This window comes from Pleurodeles waltl, chromosome 12 (assembly GCF_031143425.1).
Source record: "Pleurodeles waltl isolate 20211129_DDA chromosome 12, aPleWal1.hap1.20221129, whole genome shotgun sequence".
Lineage (NCBI taxonomy): Eukaryota > Metazoa > Chordata > Amphibia > Caudata > Salamandridae > Pleurodeles > Pleurodeles waltl.
In genome coordinates this window covers 233,611,671-233,626,763 of record NC_090451.1, presented here as the reverse complement: position 1 = coordinate 233,626,763, position 15,093 = coordinate 233,611,671, and the positions used below count along the sequence as shown (strand labels likewise).

At 49.9% G+C, this 15,093-nt stretch overlaps 1 protein-coding gene across 5 annotated transcripts in view; it reads right to left on the bottom strand.

Moving 5' to 3' along the window:
• The window catches only part of PMFBP1 (polyamine modulated factor 1 binding protein 1), an 881,291-nt gene that overhangs the window by 182,679 nt on the left and 683,519 nt on the right, over positions 1-15,093 (bottom strand). For all 5 annotated transcript variants that reach the window (XR_011199809.1, XR_011199811.1, XR_011199812.1 and 2 more), the window contains one exon: positions 12,620-12,787. Coding sequence is in view for 1 of the 5 variants with exons in the window: in XM_069216463.1 (XP_069072564.1) it covers positions 12,620-12,787 (168 nt within the window). In the remaining 4 variants the exon portion in view is untranslated. The remainder of the gene's footprint in view (positions 1-12,619; positions 12,788-15,093) is intronic.

Sequence of the window (15,093 nt, the reverse complement as noted above, 5' to 3'; positions counted from 1 at the left end):
ATTCCGCAGGACACATGCTCAATGTCATCTTTACCTCCAGCAACAACATGAATTTCAGTCACACCACCAAACTCACTTAGACCACTCCATCATCCATTTCATATACTCCATCAGACATCTGCGCACCTCCTATCGGAGCTCGAGCAAGATATCTGAGAGCCAGTGGACAGACACCCTCACTTGCCACCCCCCCTAGTCATCACAGCAGACATTGAAGCAGCCGTCAAAATCTTCAACACCTGAATTGCAGACTGAGCCAAGTGGCACCCTGCAAAGCTGCCAAACCCAACAGACCCACCAATCAAGCCAGCTGGTACACACCAGAACTCAAAACCACAGAGTGCGAATGCAAACAACTTGAGAAACTATGGCACACCACCAAGGCTCCCAAAGACCGAATCGTGTTCAAAAACTCATTCAACCAATACTACAAGCACTTAAAAGAGGCTGTAAAACTAAGCCTAGTCACCAGAATTCAAGCCAGCTCAAACTAAAGCAAGGGAACTCCTCAAGACAGTCAACAAATTGTCTGACCCATTAACAACAGAAAACAGCGCCTCCCCGTCCCAGGACTCCCTTGCTGACTACTTCATAACAAAATAGTCACCATCTACAAAAAAATCCTATTCCAGCCAATGGCTGCCAACACCATCAGCCTTCTACACTCCACTCATACCCACACCAACACCAAGATCTTCAACTGGAACCAACTCACCACTCAAATGACAACTGACCTCATGAGATCCATCCACTCATAATCCACCATAGACCTCTGCTCTCACCACATGTTCATCCTAGGCAGCAACTATATCTGCAGCAAAGTCACGGATATCCTCAACATCTCCATCACTCCAGCCACATACCGTGAAGAATGGAAACATGCCAAAGTCAAACCAGTCTTCCAGAAACCCACAGCTGACTAAACAATCTAAAAAACTACCATCCAATCTCTATGCTTTCCTTCCCAACAACGGTAATCAGAAAAGCCATAAACCAAAAGCTCACCACCTACCTAGAAGACCATGAACTCCTGGATGCATCCCAATCCGGATTCTGCTCCAACCATTGCACCAAATCTGCAATGACTGCCGTTACAGTTGATATCAGAACCCTTCAAAGGAGACTTGGTGGCCCTCATCCTCCTCGACCCCTCGGCAGCCTTCGAAACAGTCTCCCATCACACCACGATCAAGAGACTCCCCCAGATTGGCATCACAGGAAACGCCCTGAAAGGGATCACCTCCTTCCTAACCAGCAGAACCGCCCTGAAAGGGATCACCTCCTTCCTAACCAGCAGAACCTAGAAAGCTAATCTTCTCCCCTTCACTTTAAAGCTGAAGGACATTATGAGGCATTCCCCCGGGCTCATCTGTCAGCCCCACCCTTTTCAACACCTACTTGACTCCCTTGGCCAACATTGTCAGACACTACGGGCTGAAAATAATCTCCTACGCAGACGACACACAGCTAATCCTCTCGCTATCCAAAGACCACCCCCCCACAGCAAAGACCACCTTCCCCTTCTTCATGAACAACATCGCTGAGTGGATGATGGACAACTGCTGCAAACAACACCGACAGAACGGAAGTCCTGCTGTTTGGAAACTCCGCCACAGCCTGGGCTGACTCCTGCTGGCCTGCCGACCTAGGAACACTTCCAACCCCTATGAACCATCCAGGAACCTGGAAATCATCATCAACAACAACAAACTCAACATGGACAAACAGGTCAATGCAGCCTCCTCCTTTTGCTTACTCACCTGCATCACAGGTGGTGGTCTGCAGTGGTCTCCTTGGTGTTCTCTGCCGGTTGTCCAACTTGGGAGATGGTAGGCCATTGTTTCTCCTTGCAGGACACTACACCTGTGCACCGCGACTCTTGCAGCTACAAAGGCTTGTTAGCCCCTCCTCCAAGGGACCTTCAGGCTCCATGCAGCCCCAGCCTCCAAAATTCTTTCCGCAAAGCGCAGTCTCCTGCCTTCTTGTCACTCTCCCAGCTGCTGAGTGTCACCCCGGACTCTCCTCCTTGGGTTGAGTCCCCTGGATTTGCCCAGGCTTGTTGGTGGTTTTCCAGCGCCACTGACCGACTGCATCTCGACCGCCGACATGGGAAATCACTTGCATAACTTCTGTGACTTCTCTTCAACCCTTTGTGCTGCCTTGCTGACCGTCGTCTACCGTCGACCTGGTCTGAAGGGTGGGTAGAGGCTCCTGACATAACTGGACTTGGTTCCCATCCTTTGCAGCTCCTCTTCTGTCAGGATTCACCTTTGGGTTCTTCCAGTCTTGGTTTGGTCTTGCATAATCCTTTTCCGAAGTCCTTTTGTTGGTTTTGGGGAAAACCAGGAACGTAACTCTGCTCTCCTGGTCACTACAGGGCACTCTGGTACTCACCTCTTGGGGTTCCTAGTTCCTCCAGCTCCCTTTCACTAATTCCACTTCCTTGGGTGGGAGACTGCCTTTCACATTTAGTCTATGGTGAGGCCCTCCCCTAGGGCCCTCACCGTTTACCTTTTTTTTTTTTTTTAACAGTGCTAATTGCTTTCTATGCTCTTTACTGATTGCTAATGAATACATAATAGTGTGTTTAGTTACCTCCAGTTGGGGGATTGCCTATTAAGTATTCTAGTATTTCTGTTATTATAATAAAGTACTTTTATTTTTGTAACACTGGGTGGTTCTTTCATGTGTGATAGTGTAGTGTGACTATAGTAGTACTGCATAAGCTTTGCAAGTATTGGCTGCTCATCCACAGCTACCTCATGAGAGGCCTGCCTTCCTTGACACTCCCTACACTTCACTAAATGGGGATACCTGGTATAGGGTGATAACACATAGGTGTCCACCACACACCAGGCCAGCTTCCTACAGCACCCAAGAGGGAGACCCTCAATAGCCCAGGAAGGGGGATTGGTCACCTAGCAGTGTGACCACCCATGAGGAGGGGGCTGTGACATCACCTGGCCACTCAGAAGCTCTGAGGGGCCTCGGCTCACCTTAGATTCAAGATGGCAGAATCAAGTGGCCACCTGGAGGAGCTCTGGGCACCACCCCTAGGGTGGTGATGGCCAGGGGAGTGGTCACTCCCCTTTCCTTTGTGCAGTTTCATGCCAGAGCAATGCCCGGGGGTCACTGGATTGGTGCAAACTGATTTATGCAAGAAGGGCATCAAATGTGCCCTTCAAAGCATACCGCTGTCTCGGGGAGGCTACGCACTTACGAAGTCCAGAGCAACGGAGCTGAAATTCGTAGGGACACCTCTGCTCATGCAGGGGCGCCCTCACACAGAGGTACCTGCACCCTACCCTCTGGGCTGGGAGGGCCTACCATAGGGGTGACTTACAGTGAACTTTGGCAGTGACCTGTAGTGAGAGGGTGCATGCACATTTTCACACAGGCTGCAATGGCAAGCCTGCAGAAACATTTTGCATGGGCTCCCATGGGTGGCACAATACATACAGCAGCCCATGGGGAACTCCTGGTGCCCGAATGTCCTGGGTACCTACGTACCATATACTAGGGACTTGTGGGGGCACCAGTATGCCAATTGTGGGGCGTGCAAATTCCTAAGAAACCAAATTTAGAAGGGAGAGAGCACAATCACTGGGGTCCTGGTTAACAGGATCCCAGTGAAATCTGTCAAAGCATACTGACAGCAGGCAAAAAGTGAGGGTAACCATGCCAAAAAGAGGGTACTTTCCTACACGGAGGCCAGAGTTTCACTCAAAATGAATAGCGTCTCCACGTGATTGCCGCTTGGAAACTCCAATGTGCAAAACTGCTGACACTGTGCATTCTCTGCGGAGATGAACATACCTAATCAACGCTCTCCCCACTGCTGAAACAGACTTTGCGCCACCTCTGTATGGAGATGCAATTCTTGATCCACTAGACACTTTTGGCTGAGTTCGTCTGCTCTGGCATTCAGAGAACATGCCAGATGATGAACCACCAGGGTATGTCCTGTTGTTCCAGCCACGTCCAGAGGCTCAGAGCCACAACTCCACCCCACACCCTGCTTGTTGCAGTACCACATTGCGGTGGTGTTGTCCATGAACACCTGCACCATCTTTCCCTTGATAGAGGGAAGTAATGTTTTCAATGCTAGCCAGATCTCCAGACCTCCAATAGGTTGATGTGGAGTCTGGATTCTGCCGGAGATCAGATCAGATGCTTCTGATCTCAACCTCTCCCAGATGGTCGCCCCATCCCAGGAGTGACGCATCTGTCACTACTGTCAGATCTGGTTGGGGAAGGTAGGGGATCTGCCTCCGACCCAATTGCGATTTAGTCACCACCAATGTCTTTCAAGGTTCCCTCCGAGATCTGGACTTGTCGGAGAGACTCCCCTGATGGCGCGCTCACTGGAACTTCAGGTCCCACTGCAGAACCCGCATATGCCATCTTCCATGTGTTACCAGCAGGGTGCAGGAGGCCATGAAGCCCAGCAGCCTCTGACTCATCCTCACTAAAATCCAGGATAGAGGCTGAAACATCGGTATCATAGCCTGAATATCCTGGACTCGCCGCTCGGGAGGATAAGCCAAAAAATGCACTGTGTCCTGAATAGCTCTGATGAAAGGAAGGTCTGAGGAGGCACATTTATAGTGAACCCCAGTGAATGTAGGAGGGCTGCCATAGTCTGGAGGTGCGAAGACGACAATCTGGGGCGAGCCCGCCTTCAACAGCCAGTCCTCAAGATAGGGAAAGGTTGAAACCCCTGATCTCCACAGATGAGCTGCAACCACTGCCATAACCTTAGTGAACACCTATGGGGTGCTGGTAAGGCCTAAGGGAGCACAGGGAACTGAAAGTGCTTGTAGCCTACCATGAAACCTAAGTAACGTCTGTGAGTAGGCAGGACAGGGATATGAAAATAAGAGTACTGTAACTCCAACGTTACCATCCAGTCTCCTGGGTCCATGACAGATTAAACCTGACCCAAGGTGCGCATCCTGAACTTCTCTTTCTTGATGAAGAGACTGTGGGACTGAAGGTCTAGGATAGGGCAGAGGCCTTTGTCCTTTTTGGGGACCAGAAAGTAGCTGGAATAGCAACAACAAACTACTTCTGGCATGGGAATCCTCTCTATGGTTTCCTTGGCCTTAAGAGCCGTAACTTCCTCGCGGAGAAGGGACAAGTGATCCTCCATCATCCAGTAGTAGGATGGTGGCATGGGGAGAGGTGTAGTCTCGAAGGGGAGGGAGCAGCCCCTTTGGACCAGATGCAAAACCCATCTGTCTGACGTAATGGATTGCCAGTGGAGCAGGTGATGGTGAATCCTACGACCTTTGACCCTGTCACCAGGCAGGTCGCTCCCCCCATCTGCCACGCAGCCCCCTGTGGGTTGAACCTCTGTTGCCGCTTTTGCCACCTGACTACTTGCTCCCTTTTTTCTGTACCCCTGAGCTTGGCTTCTGTGCCACTTCGTTTTTTCATTCTGTGCCCCTGTGTTTTTCTTTCTGTACCCCTGTGCTCTATTGTCCCTCTCCCGCCGTCTTTTCCCACCGTTTTTTCCCTGGGTTTTTCCTTCGCTGCTGAGCCCCTGCTGCCCCGCCCCCTTCACTCCCATTGGCTGCCCGCTCCCACCTCCCAGCTGCTCCTACCTCCCTCTGCCCTCATATGGAGGCCGCGAAGGCAAGCCCGTCTGCGCCCGTCCGCGCCTGGACCACACCTAGCACCAGAACCCCTGGAACCCGCACCGCCCGCAACGCCAGACTGCACTATGACGCAAGCAGCCTCCACGCACTCAACACCAGACGAGACCACCCCTGCTACCGGGCCACCCCGAAACGCACACAGGGGCCTTTCACCTGCCGGAACTGCAGATTCACCAGCATCCAACCCTCCACACCACCAGCCAGAGAACGCAACCACCTCCGCTGCATCCTCCTCAACACCCGCTCCGCTCGCAAGCACGCCATCGAACTTTGGGACCTCCTAGACTCCACCACCCCCGACGTCATCTTCCTGACGGAGACCTGGCTGAACGCCACCTCAGCACCAGACATCGCCATAGCCATCCCACAGGGCTACAAGATCTCCCGCAGAGACCGCACCAACGGAGTGTGAGGAGGAATCGCCATCATCCACAAAGACTCCATCAAAATCTCAACGAACACCAATGACACCCTCACCACCACCGCCGAGCACATGCACTTCCAGATCGACACCGACCCCAACACCACCCTCAGAGGAAATCTCATCTACAGACCTCCCGGACCCCGCCCACAGTTCAGTGACACCATCGCCGACCTCATCAGCACCCACGCCCTCGCTTCCACGGACTACATCCTCCTCGGGGACCTGAACTTCCACCTCGAGAACAACAACGACGCCAACTCCACCGCCTTGATCGACAACCTTGCCAACCTCGGACTCAAACAGCTCGTAACGACACCCACTCACGCCGCTGGACACACGCTCGACCCCATCTTCTCCGCAAGCCCCCACGTCACCTTCAACCACACCACCGAACCACACTGGACCGACCACAGATGCGTCCACTTCACCTTCAGAAAACCCACCACACACCACCGCACCCAACAGCTACCACGCCGCTGCTGGGGCAAGGTCACCGAGGACCAACTGACTACCGCCCTCGCCCTGAGACCACCCACCGACCCCACAGACCCAGACACCGCCGCGACCAACCTCACACAGTGGATCAACGACTGCACCAACACCCTCGCCCCTCTCAAGACCTTTACAACCAACCACACCAACAAGAAAGCTGCCTGGTTCACCGAGGACCTCCGGATCTCCAAGCACACCTGTCAGAAGCTGGAGAAGAAATGGCTCCACGACCGAACACCAGACAACCACACAGCCCTCAAGAGCGCCATCCGCAGACATCACCAACTCATCAGGACCGCCAAGAAGACCGCCTTCGAGGACCGCCTAGACAACAACGCACACAACACCAAAGAGCTCTTCAGATTCGTGAAAGAACTCTCCAACCCCAGCTCCATCACCAACGACATCCCGCCATCTCAAGACCTGTGCGACCCAAGATCACCGACATCCGTGAAAGCTTCAACCCCGACCCCCCCGCACCCACCACCGAGTCCACCACCCTTGCGACTACCACTCGCACCAGTCGCCTGACCGTCTGGTCCAGCGTCAGTGACGAAGACACCATCAAAACTATGAACTCCATCCACTCCGGATCCCCATCGGACCCCTGCCCTCACCACATCTTCAACAAAGCCAGCGCAGCCATCGCGCCCCACCTCCGGAAAACAATCAACTGTTCCTTCGAGACAGCAACCTTCCCAGAAAGCTGGAAGCACGCCGAGATCAACGCCCTTCTGAAGAAGCCTAAGGCGGACCCCAAGGACCTCAAGAACTTCCGGCCCATCTCCCTGCTCCCTTTCCCGGCAAAAGTGACTGAGAAGATTGTCAACAAACAGCTGACCCGCTACCTCGAAGTCAACAACATCCTGGACCCTTCCCAATCCGGTTTTCGCAGTAACCACAGCACCGAGACCGCCCTCATCGCCGCCACTGATGACATCTGGACCCTGATGGACAAAGGAGAAACAGATGCCCTCATCCTCCTGGACCTATCAGCAGCCTTCGACACGGTCGGCCACCGCACCCTATCAGCACGCCTCCATGACGCCAGTATCCAAGAGAAGGCCCTGGCCTGGACCACATCCTTCCTCTCCGGCAGAACCCAGAGCGTCCGCCTCCCACCCTTCCGCTCTAAAACCACCGAGATCATCCTCGCCGTCCCACAGGGATCCTCCCTCAGCCTGACACTGTTCAATATCTACATGGCCCCCCTCGCCCACGTCGCACGACAACACAACCTCAACATCATCTCCTACGCCGACGACACCCAGCTGATCATATCCCTCACCGAAGATCCCCACACCGCCAAAGCTAACCTCCACCGAGGAATGAAGGCCGTAGTGGACTGGATGAAGGACAACAGACTGAAGCTGAACTCAGACAAGACGGAGGTCCTCATTCTCGGACCCAACCCATCAGCCTGGGACGACTCTTGGTGGCCCACGTCACTAGGCACAGCCCCGGAACCCACGGACCACGCACGCAACCTGGGGGTCATCCTCGACTCCACTCTCTCCATGACCAGGCAAGTCAACGCCGTCTCCGCGTCCTGCTTCAACACCCTCCGTATGCTCCGCAGGATCTTCAAATGGATCCCCCTCGACACGAGAAAAACTGTTACCCAGGCCCTCATCACCAACAGACTCGACTACGGGAACGCCCTCTACTCAGGAATTACAAACAAGCTCCTGAGACGACTCTAACGCATCCAGGACGCCTTGGCCCGACTCATCCTCGATGTCCCCCGCCGCAGCCACATCACACTCCACCTGAGAGGCCTGCACTGGCTCCCCGTCAACAAAAGGATCACCTTCAAGCTCCTGATCCACGCACACAAAGCACTGCACAATACCGGACCCACCTACCTCAACAACCGACTCAGCTTCCACACCCCCACCCGAAGCCTCCGCTCAGCCAACCTCGCCCTCGCCAAAGTCCCCCGCATCCGAAAAACCACCGCCGGCGGCAGATCCTTCTCCTACCTCGCCGCCAAGACCTGGAACACTCTCCCAACCATCCTACGAAAGACCCAGGACCTGGTGGCCTTCAGAAGACTCCTCAAGACCTGGCTCTTCGACCAGTAGCACCCCCCCTCCCCAGCGCCTTGAGACCCTCGCGGGTATGTAGCACGCTTTACAAATGCAGTGATTGATTGATTGATTGATTGAATCCTGACGCCAACTAGCCCATGATGGGGAAGAGTCAGACCAGGAAGGTTTACAGGCTGCTGCAGAGGGGAGGGGGGTGGGGGGTGGTGGGGGGGGGGGGAGCGGACTGTCCAGACTGCTGGCCACGTGATCCACAAGGTTGAAATATCCCGCACTCTCTGCCATGCAGAGGCTGGGCAGCATGTGCAGCACAGTGGCTGGCCGGCAATGGATGCTGTTGGAGGACTCTTCCGTAGCAGCGAAAGGCAGATGGAGGAAGGGGGACCGCTTTAATGCCCAAGGACCTGTCCGTAGCCTGAGAATACTTGAATTGCGTGAGGGCTGAGTCTGCCTTATCTCCAAAGAGGGAGGCGCGATTAAAGGGCATGTCCATCAAGGAAGTTTGGACATACCCTAAAAAGCCAGAAGTCCTCAGCCAGGTGTGGCGCCTCAGGGCCACTGTCAATGAACCCACTCTGCCCAGCAAGTTGGTTGTGTCCAGTCCACAACAGACTGTGAACTTTGCTGCATCTCTCCCATTTGCAACAGCCTGAGAGAGTGCAGCCCGGGACTCCTTCAGGACTTGTGGCAGCACTTGCGCAACAGTGTCTCACAATGTGTGGGAATTACGGCCCAAAAGGCAAGCATTGTTCATGGACCGCAATGCAAGGCTGGCTGAAGAAAACAATTTTTCCCTAAAAAGTCCAACCTTTTGGATTCCCTATCCAGGTGAGCGGAAGGGAACACGCCTTTGGATGTAGAGGCTTGGACCTCCAAGGTCTTAGGAGTGGGGTGTTACTCCAAGAAACTTGGGTCACCCGGTGCAGGGTGATGGCAGCGGGCAATCGTCCTGTTCATAAGTGCCCCTGTGCTGGGTTTGGACCAGGTACCCGGTATGATGTCCGTGATGGCCTCATTAAATGAGAGCAGGGGTTCTAAGGTGGAAGCTCCTGCTTGTACCACCTCTTTCAAGAGATTAGCCTTGACGGTCAGTGAAGGCAGTTGAAGTTCCAGGATCTCAACTGATCTTTCAATACCATAGCAGAAGACGCTCCCTCCTCCATAGCCACAGACGGAAAGAAAGCATGCCAGTATATCGAGAGGTATCCAGTAAATTGGCCTCATCTACGTATTCACGTCAGTCAATAGTTTCATGGGGCCGATATTCTAAAGAGTCCAGCGACCCTCCCATTCATTCCTGAGGCCTAACCCATAATAAAAGGGCTTGGGACCCGATCTAGGAGGCAAGGCTCCTGCCAGCGCCAGAGTCAATGTCGTATGATGCCCATCCAGCTCTGTGTCAAAGTTGGGGACCACAATGGGGATGTGCCTCCCAAGGGCGTGGACAGTGCCAGGAGCATTGCCGTCTGGACTGGTGTCGTGGAGAGTCAGGGTAGTACGATCAAAACCGGTCCGGATCCAGGACTGGATCCTTGAGTGAGCTCAGTGCTGGGGTGCGGAACCCAAAGGGGCCTCTACTGACCACACGGCCCAAAAGAGCTCCAACATTGTCGGGCTACCCAAAAACGAGGCACATGGCCTCGTAAAGCTCTCTGAGTTTGGCAGTTGTTGCTCCGGCTCCAGAAAACTTGGGGTGGCACGGAGTCGGCCCAGGCACAGGCTCTGCAGAGCCAGGCCTAGAACATTGACACTCTCTTTCCTCATCTGCTGACGGATGAGGAGAAATCTTAGAACGCTTCGACTTCTTCTAAAACCTCAACTTACCCAAACGCCTTAAGGACTTGCAGTGGGACGATGACGATGGAGGACTCCACAACCAATCATGGAACTTTCCTCATGACCGAGATCTCGACTTACGCCGAGCTGAGTTTCGGCCCGCCATCAGCTTTAGGGACCACTCCCTCAAAGCCTTCAGATACATGGCCCAACACTTGGAGCAAGACTTCACTTTGTGGTCACACTCCATGCACCAAAGACACACAAGGTGCGGATCCGTCATGGACATCAGATCCACAGGGCTTGAAGCCAGTCTTTCTAGATGACAACCTCAATGCTCCAGGAGTAGAAAACTCAAACATTTCTCAATAAAAAAGTTTTTTTTTTTTTTTAAGTGACTGAGGGGTACCTCTCTTCAGATCAGCGCTTGCTGGCGCAGAAAGAAAAGAACTGACATCAGCATGCTGGGGTGGAGACTATATAGGAACAGGGACATCATATCCGTGACAGATGCAAAGTCAAAGGGGTACTTCTCATGAAAATACTCGGATCCAGTCTGACACCTGGGGGAAATTTAAAGGTAAGGAATTTGCAACTAGAAGTCTCTGTAAGATCACAGGGTTTATAAAGGCAGCCCCTGGAATAGAAAGTGAACAGAGTTCTACACGGTTCTAGAAATTGTGTTTGCTTTCTTCGGTTTCCACAGCTCTCCCCTTGCCTGACTTGTGCAGCAAACAGGATTCTGAAGACATTCCAAGGGTAGAGTTAAGGAGTATTGTCATCAGTTTTCAAATATATAATTTCACCTTCACTAGCCCAGGCATTTTATCTAAAGGCACATCAGAAGAACGCTGTAGGACTGGAATAACAATGTTTATAGGCGATGACTACTCAAGCCCAATTTCAGATGTGCAAGCAACAGTGGGAGGCACTTTAATACTGTTGCAAGGTTCCAGACACTCCTTTAGAGAGGGGCTAGAGAGCAATTTGAAAATATGCCAATAGCAATGATGGTAGACTTATTTTGTGACAAAAATTAAGACATTAGGCTAAATCCGAGAATAATACATCACTCTTACAATGCTTGATATATTTCTTAATTAACGACGTACAGTGCCCCCTTGGTGAACCGGACTCTTCCATTGATGACTTATCTGACACAAAATGTCTGCTCCAAACACACTATCTCACAATTATATGGCCTAGCTGGAAAAACTGGATCTCCGGAGGTTACAAAGCAGCAATGGGACTGGCAAGTAGGTGTTCAGAATGACTTTGGATGAGCAGTGGTTATTTTGCTGTGCGGCTATTAAAAATATTTCTTACACAGTACACTTAGAGGTTATAATATAATGCACACAAGCTATTTCGCTATGCCTTACAGAAGACCCTGGGTGTCCCATACGTCATGTAGAATTATCTGACTTTATATACATCTTTTGGAAATGTCCTGGAATACAGGCTTATTGGAATGTGCGTTTTGATAAACTTAGTAAGATAATAGACATCAACATTGCACCCGACCCAGTCATTAATTTACTGGGTTATGCCATGGAGCTTTCTGCATTTAGCACTTCTGCTGGCCAAGAGGTGCATAGCAATGAGATGGGGCCTGGGACCGCTCCCTACCTTTAGTGAATTGTTGCATGACCTTATTGTAATGTTGCATCTGATAACTTCATCTTATTAATGTCGCCGAAATCTAAATCTTGAATTATCTAGGCACCTTACCAGGCATGCCTGGCACAGCATGCTGGTGACAATGATACCTCTAGTTAGATCGCCGATTATGGGTACTTGTGGTCAGAGTATCAAACATTATCACTATTTCATGGAGTTATTGAAATATGCCCGATAACTCTGTGTGTCGATGCTCTATGCTTGATGCCACTTCATGTTTGGATTTACTGTAATGTCATATTGCAGAAATTGCATAAGTTCACTGGTGTAACAAAGGCCCCCGTAGCCCCTGTGGTGCGGGAGGCCCTGAACTCTAGGGGGCCTCCTCAACACAGCACCCTGGCCTGAGAGCTCCTGAGTGACTACGGAAGGGGCCCCCCTCAAGGTTTGTTAAGCCACTGCATGAGTCATTTATAATTGATGTACGCTGGATTATAATCATCTATGTTTTTAAATGTATGTTTGCCCTCATCTAAATTTGTAAAATTTATGTTATGGAACAATAATAAAAATAATTTAAAAAGATGCTGGGCACTCACTTCTTGTGCCTGACTCTTCATCTTCTTGTGGTTCAGTAGTAGCTTATTTTTTGAGCTCTCAAGTAGGTCTATGGTCTCCTTTAGTTCCTTTAGTGTGCTCTGGTGCTTTTTCTCAAGCTCCCTTAGGCTGCCTTCTAGAGTGGAAACTTTTCTCTCTTGCTCTGCCATCTACAAACGGAAAAGATGAAATGTCATTAACTCGAACTGAAATAGAGGAAAACGTACTTACATGTAATCCTGGTTGTCAATCATGGGTCTCTTCACCAAACACCCCTCCTAAGAGAGTGATCCAGGACCACTTCACAAAAGACAATTCTAATGTTTAATAAACACACACATTTTCCTTTTTGGTAAAAGACAAAAAATAAAGAAAGGTGACACACAAATAGGAAAAAGGAAATGTGCTTCTGCATCAGCCAGGCTAACCTTTCAAATCCAGAATGCCCTACGTTAGAAGACAGACAGCTCATTTTGAAGCCTGAAATAGGAATTTGTATCTTAAAATGGTCACCTTAATGTGCTCTCCTGGTTTCCTGAGAGGCAGCTAGGTTACTCCATAATTCACTTAAGATTCCCAAGGTGGAAAACCAGGATTATAAATTATTAGCATTATCTTCTCTTGTCATGGGATCTTCAATGATATCATAAATACTGAATAAAACAACCCGTTTCATCTCCTCTCCTGCAAGAGAAATGTGAAAGAGACCTTGGGCCACCCGAGGCCGAGGAATGGTAGAAGGCTAAATGGTCTCACACAGCTTGGCCATCACCTCTCACTTGAGGCTAATATAATTCAAATATTTCCATAGAGTGTATTACCAGCCGGCTAGATTGTGGCAAATGGCACTCTTGCTGAATTGTCTAAGATGTACAAATACATAAGGCACATTGCTGTTAGTTTTTTAGACATATTTCAAAATAGTACATACTTGCAACCCATCTAGAGGGAATTGGTGGCAGCAGTAGGTCATCTGATGAATCTGGACAATTAAGTAACACTCATAAGAAACGTAGATGGCTGGTACTTCTTATGCCATCTCTATGTTGGGCTGATGGGTAGATGGGGAGGCTTCCAGATTCTTGTACTATGTATTTTATGTCTTTTATGTGTGACACTGATTCTACTATAACATATGGTAATGTGCATAATATCAGCATTTTTCTTTGGAAAAAAACAATAAAAATTAGTCATATACTCAAAAAAGTTCCTTCACCACCAACATCCATTGGACTGTTCAATTTCGAGGCAAGGCTTGGTAGTACATCATTAGACATCCTCATAAGGCCCACTAGTAATGTTCTGCATGTTAACTTTGAGGTGTTTCTTCTCTGAGCCCAAAATCACACTGTAGCAGTAACATAGGTCAAGTCTACTGGGTTATACCTGCCTGGAGTTTGATTTTGAGTGTACATAAGGGTGCCTGGAACCAGTTGTTCCCTGTTCAAAAGACACTTATTTCTTGTTTGGAGCAGTTTTCTAATAAGCAGATTAACGTCTCTTTCTGATAATGCCTTCCTGAGAGGGATAAAACAGAGCAGACTTTTTTTTATATCTACCGGTAAGCAAAGTGTGCCAACCACCTTGATGTTGATTTCTCAATGTATATCTCTACAGTTTGGAATCTGTGAATTTTCTCTTCCTGATTTACCTTGACAGTGAATACTTAAGTGCTTTGATTTGAACAAGTCAATGTGTCCTTATTCCGCTGCGGTGAAAACTTTGATGACAAGTGCTTCAGTGTTGAAGATGTACCACCGAGGGGCCTTCGTTTTGTCAATATATTTAATGTGTCAAACCGCAGCATCAACTTTAATTGCGGTGAGCATCGAAGGATGGGAGGGCATGAACAAATATTGCAGTTGGCTTTCTTATGTTATTTTCTTTGACCACTCCTGATGGGATTAAACGTACTCGCAGAAAGCACAGGATTATAGGAAGTCCCTCACCTAGGCTACTGTGTTGAATGAAAAAAAGCATTTGACTTTGAAAAAGCCTTTCTGGAATGCTGCTTACTTCTGAGGCAGGATGTATCTATCCTCCAATGTCACGCTGGACGATTTCTGGAAACCTGGGCATTCTTCAACAGTGTGACTGTTGAGGTGGCAAAGAATACAGATTTCTCCTTGTTACACAAGGTACACATCAACAATAGGAGATTTAACATTTGGAGGAAAGTGAAACTCCTCGAATTTCTAGAGGAAACTCTATACAGTAGTTACAATCTATTGCTTGATTTTCCTCCAACATAGGGATAGCATGTAAAAAGACGGAAGATAGCTAAGGGCCACTGAACCACATTGCTGAACAATGTATAAACCTGATTACTTCCTATTATGAATATATAATTTTGGCGCTGTCACTACACATTGTTTGGCCAATGTTAAATAAAAGCAAAAGACTACTTATTTTCCTTGACATGAGTTGTGCTGTTGCCAGCTAATTTATTATTTTTGGGCAATTTCGCATGGACATA